This window comes from Haplochromis burtoni, unplaced genomic scaffold, assembly GCF_018398535.1.
Source record: "Haplochromis burtoni strain Fernald_Lab_line unplaced genomic scaffold, NCSU_Asbu1 Contig_409, whole genome shotgun sequence".
NCBI classification, from domain to species: Eukaryota; Metazoa; Chordata; class Actinopteri; order Cichliformes; family Cichlidae; genus Haplochromis; species Haplochromis burtoni.
Window position 1 is genome coordinate 147,229 of NW_024582770.1, and position 5,451 is coordinate 152,679.

At 37.3% G+C, this 5,451-nt stretch overlaps 1 protein-coding gene across 1 annotated transcript in view; it reads left to right on the forward strand.

The window, feature by feature from the left end:
- LOC102301797 (zeta-sarcoglycan) overlaps nucleotides 1-5,451 on the forward strand; it is a gene marked incomplete at its 5' end in the record, with an annotated part of 177,496 nt that overhangs the window by 139,443 nt on the left and 32,602 nt on the right. The window contains 1 exon segment of the mRNA XM_005944473.3: nucleotides 4,095-4,218. Within this exon segment, the coding sequence (XP_005944535.2) occupies nucleotides 4,095-4,218 (124 nt within the window).

The following is a 5,451-nucleotide window of genomic DNA, read 5'->3' on the forward strand; positions in this document are numbered from 1 at the left end:
ACTGCTGCAGTATTGGTTAGTCCAAATGAAATGACTACATATGCAAAGTTTCCTGGGGGTACTGACTGCAGTTTTACATTTATCTTATCAATACATACTAGAAATGATAAGCATTTCTGAGACCCAAATTGGTGAAGATGGTGGCTCCCTGCAAAGGCTATAAAGTTGTACTGTTTGAGGGCAGGGTGTGTTTATTCTTGATTGTGATCTGGTTTAGACTTTTATAGTCAATACATGTTTTGCTTCCACTGGTGAAGAGGATAGCCATAAGATTGCTGCTGTCACGGTCATAGTGAAAATGTGTCATGTGCAGTGTTGGTCAAGTTACTTGAAAAAAGTAATCAGTAACTAATTACTGATTACTTCCCCAAAAAAGTAATCCCGTTACTTTACTGATTACTTATTTTCATAAGTAATTAATTACTTAGTTACTTTTTAAAAACACGATTTACAACCTGAAGAGGTGATAAAGCGATAGATCTTTCAGCCCAATTCTACTTTTTCTACATAATCCATCATACAAAATGTAATCAAATGGAAAAGTCTCTTTTTAAAACTTGTTTTATTAGTTTTAATCTTTTAACTTTATGCATCAAGCAAAAATTTAATTATATGCAACATTCTCTGACTTGAATAAATTAGTTTAACATTTAAACCTATTTTCTACACATTCCAGCACATAAAATAAAATATTTTTTGTGTTTACACTCACTCTTTCAAATAGATGCAAGTAAAACACAGCAGAAAATAAATAAAGTCAAAGACTCAGTGGTCCTGTTGCTCTATTTTCACCTGTAAAGCAGGACTGCGGTAGGCGGAGGTTTACCCTGGTACAGGTGTGCTGCGGTCAGTTGAAGAATCCGCGAGTTTCTCTGTGAGTTTCCCATTACGTTGTTGCGCACTCGGTGCTTGCTCGGAAGTTTAGGGGTTTTTTTCGCTGTAAAAAGAAGTTTTCTTCCCACGCACGATGGACACTAATGTTTTTGTCACTTTTTATGGAATCAAACTCAAAGTAAGGTCAGTACTTCCACGCTTTAAACGCTGCACGCTCATACTCTCTCCCACAATCGATATGTGATCCATTGTTGATCTGCAGACAGCTGTTGTCACTAACGGTGCACTCGCTTACGTCACTGTCATGAGACATTCTCGCAAAAAATCACGGTTTTAGTAACGCAGTAACGCAGCGTTAGTATGGGAAAGTAACGGTAATCTAATTACCGTTTTTGCAATAGTAATCCCTTACTTTACTCGTTACTTGTAACGCGTTACTGCCCATCTCTGGTCATGTGTTGAAAATGAGAGTGTGTTGAGGCACCTAGACCACAGTAAACCTCTGGCAGAGAACAGAGGTCAGGATGGAGAGTGGCTAAGGTCAAATGACAGCTGATATGGCTGACTGAAAGCAAGTGGAAAGACAAAAGTAACACCAACTGGCAATCCTTCCCAATTTACAACTTGCACGAGAGACTACATTGGAGCTGTTTAGTGGCTAGCTAATCCTTAAATTGTCCATTAAAACTGTTAAAATTATCTCGGAGAGCAAAATTTCACCATTGCGATCCAGTGGTCACATGAAGCTGCAGTAGCTTAGCTGAATAATCAGATATGCTGCCAGAGATTGACATGTCTATGAGCAGCACTCTCCCAGAGTAAAGGGGTCATCAAACTCAGCTAACAAATCATTAATAGGCATGGGTCCTAATGGCTAAATAAACCTTCATGAATAAATGTATCTATTTATTTTTTCTAAAGGCCTTCTCTTTAAAAGACTAACCTGGGGAGAATCTATAGAAAACAAGCAGGGTTGATGACTAAAAGGAAGCAATTGCTGAAGCAATTACCCACTACCAATATAACCTCCCTCAGCCTCAAGCATGGGGGAAGAAGCATCACAGAAGGGAGGTGGGGAATCTTTTTAGGCTTGTAGGGGTTTTAGCTGCGGACTGAGACAAAACTAAGAGAGTGCTTGGTGAAGCTAGAGATTGGAGGAGAGCTCTGATTACAACAACTTGTTTTGGGATGTGATTTTGTTCCAGCAATGTGCAGATAATCTGTTGACTGAGTATAATCCTTGGTTAATAAGGTAATTTTTTAATTGATGCAAAGCCTGTACCGGAAGCATCAATCTAAAACCACCCTCCCCTTGTACATATTCAAGATCATTGCAGCTGTGTTTGTCCATTCTTCCCACTGGTTCAAATATGACTAGAGTGCCTTTGTGGTTCTCCTGTGTCTCATTCGATCATTTTGTCATAATGAACTCAAAATGGATAGACCTTTATATGTAGTCCACAACTGCAAATCAAATTGTTTATTAACAGAGGCTAATCTGAGCAGTGAATAATTGTTGCAGACAACTAATGAGTGGGCTAGAAGGTCAATGTGCATTGTCCAGTTCCAGTGAGATTGGGGGATCCACAAAACCTTTTCAGAGAAGCCTTGAAGATCTGGAGCACATACCAAGGGGTTTCTAAAGACAGAAACAACGGATAAGTTACAAGGAATTAAAGAAAGCATGAAACAAATGAAGCTTGATATTACTACTACTGCAGCTGAACAACCTGGTAAAGGTGGATGAAAGAAGGTGGTCTTTATATACAAAGGATGAATAATGGAAACCAGGTGTACACTGCCTCCCAGTCTTGATTAACTGCCACACCCCAGAGTGGCAACCTGTTATGCCTTCATGAGCAAGAATAAGGGAGAAAATGTGAGTGAAGGCACAGAGACCATGACACTACTAAAGTAGCTTTTTTTTCTGTCAGAGAATGTTTAATTTTTCAGATTGAATCTTCAATTGTTCATTTTTTTCCCACCACAGTGCGTGTGTCAATTGTGTGAATAAACAGTTTTCAGCTTCTACACAGTAAAAGTAAATGACTTTAGCCCGGGGACTGTAGTGAGGACATTAACAGTGGAAGCTTGATATCATCACCAAAGTGCTCCTGGCCAAGGGCTTCTTTCCTATTTCTTTTTTACGTCCATCTGTTTTTTGAACACAGATCTGACAAACATCATGAGTTCAGTTAATTTAGTCTTTGGCTTGAACACTTTATCCTTTCAGCCTCTCCGTATGGATTGGGAAACCAATCTTTTGAAGTGCCCTTGAGCAAAGCTTGTCTGGAAAACTTCCCCTATACTGAAACATGTTTGTTATTTGGTCTTTGGTGTGTATGTGGTGTGTAACTTGTTATACTTCACATCAAAAATTGCTCTTTATTTGATTTAATTTGCCAATATGTCCTTGAGTGAAGCATTGTGCTTATCTTACTCCACCAAACTTTTAATCACCTTGTATTATTTTCAGCTTCACACAACCCTACCTACTGACCCTTCAATACACCTGTATTCTCTGAAAGAAAAATACGTTTCTGCTCACTAAAATTAAATTACTTTTTTTTATCAAAACCTGAAAATGGATGTGTTGCTCTGTAAACATTACATTCTGTTTATTTTAATATGTATTAAACATGTGAACAAAAGACTAAATTAAAAGCTTAATACAATTTTCTATGAAACTTTACTGTGCAATGCTAAAAAAGGAGTGTACTTTTATTCATTGATTAGCAAAAATGGCTGTCTCAACAAGCTTTTCAAGAGCTTACTTGATAACCCTGAAACAGGGAAGTCTAAATACATGGTTATGTTAGTGCTTATTACAAAGTAATCACAAATTCATTGATTTCATGAAATTTCTTAAGAATATAGTAGGGCTCTATCCAAAATTTTCAGTGTACATTAATCATTAAATGAGCAACTGTGAAAGTTCAAATTTTGTGTTCAAGAAGTTGTATTTTATTGAATGTTTTACCTTGTTTACCTACAGAGTACGATGCTCCGTACTCACTCAAGAGTAAATATTCAGTTGTTATACAAGAACCTTTATTGCTTTTGATTGAAAAGCTGGTGGATTAAAAACTGTGTTCACAAAACAGTCACTGAGAAAGTTAAAAAAACCAAATCATCTAATGGCAGCTGAAGCATCAACCTAAAATCACCCTGCTCATGTTCATACTACAAATCCTTGCAGGTGCGTGTGTCTATTCTTTCCAGTGCTTCCAGCATGACTAGACTGTGCTAATGGTTCTCAGGTTGGAATCCCCAACTCGGACCCTAACTCTAGAGGCCCCCAGAGGTGTGGAGGTCAGTGCTGGAGTGGGAGATTTTACGGCATCTTGTAGAAAAGACCTCCTCTTGCAGTCCTCAGAAGGAGAGGTGAGTGTGAGCTTACATTGTATTTGTTTATGCATGTGTGTGTTTGCATGTAAAACTGTTTGTGTACATACTGTTATGTTTTACTGTGGTGGGTATCTGTGAGTGTTTGGAAGATAAATGGAAGTTAGAAGCCAGGGTGGGCGATTTATTGAATATACTCAATGTATTGTGGACTTTTCCACGTACAGTGGTTAAAATGGCTTTATTGTAATCATCGAGTATAAGTTGCCATGGTTATATTAAGCTGTCTGCAGGTAATTTACTGAGTTTTTTTTATGAGTTTTTTTTATGCCAATGCTGCGAATGTATTATTAACCCGTAAAATGTTCACTGCGTTGAACATGGGTGTTTATATACTACCAGACAGGGAAAATATGGTGACAGCGGGAGTTTCAGACAAGTGAGGGAATGAGACTCACTGTCGTTTGGATTTTACAAGGAGGATGTTGAACAAAATCCGATAATTTGCAAAATGTGCAGTAAAACTATTCCTGCAAAACGTAGGTGTACCAGAAATGTATTCCACCAGCTGAAAAGTCATCCACTGAAAAATTCAGTCTGTTCACACACCAAAGAAAACATTAAATAAACCAACAGTGATACTTGTGACTGTTCTTGGTCAGTCATTTTTATAACCACTGTCTTGACTTTTGTTTCTGTAATTTGAGGTCATCACATTTTTTATTTTACAATTTTTATATGTTATAAGCTCAAAAGAGCACCTTTTTAATTTCGGTTGTTTTATTTTTCCTCGTGAATTCTTGCTTAATGTCCTTTTTTTTCCCTTACTATGATCTTTTGTTTGTTAAAGAGAGAGACATACTGTGACAGTATAGTCATTTGTGAAAAACCTTGGTGGGCAATGGATGGTTAAAAAGCGGTTAAAATGAAAGATTTTAATTAATTCAGATTTTTTGTATTTAAAGTAGAAAAAAAATATTGAACGGTTGATTTGAATGAGTACACAAGTGCAATTTTAGGCACCATGTGGTTGAAAATAACATTGCTTTTTGGAGGTTATTTAAAAAATATCGTGCTAAATATTGTGTCTCGTGATATAGCCAAAAGATATCGCGATATTAGATTTTCCTTATATCGCCCAGCTCTATTAGAAGCTGACAAAAATAGCTATATTTATATGTGAATACAAGAGAACACAAACCAGTTGGGTGTTTTTGTTAGTGTGTGTGTGTGTGTGTGTGTGTGTGTGTGTGTGTGTGTGTGTGTGTGTGT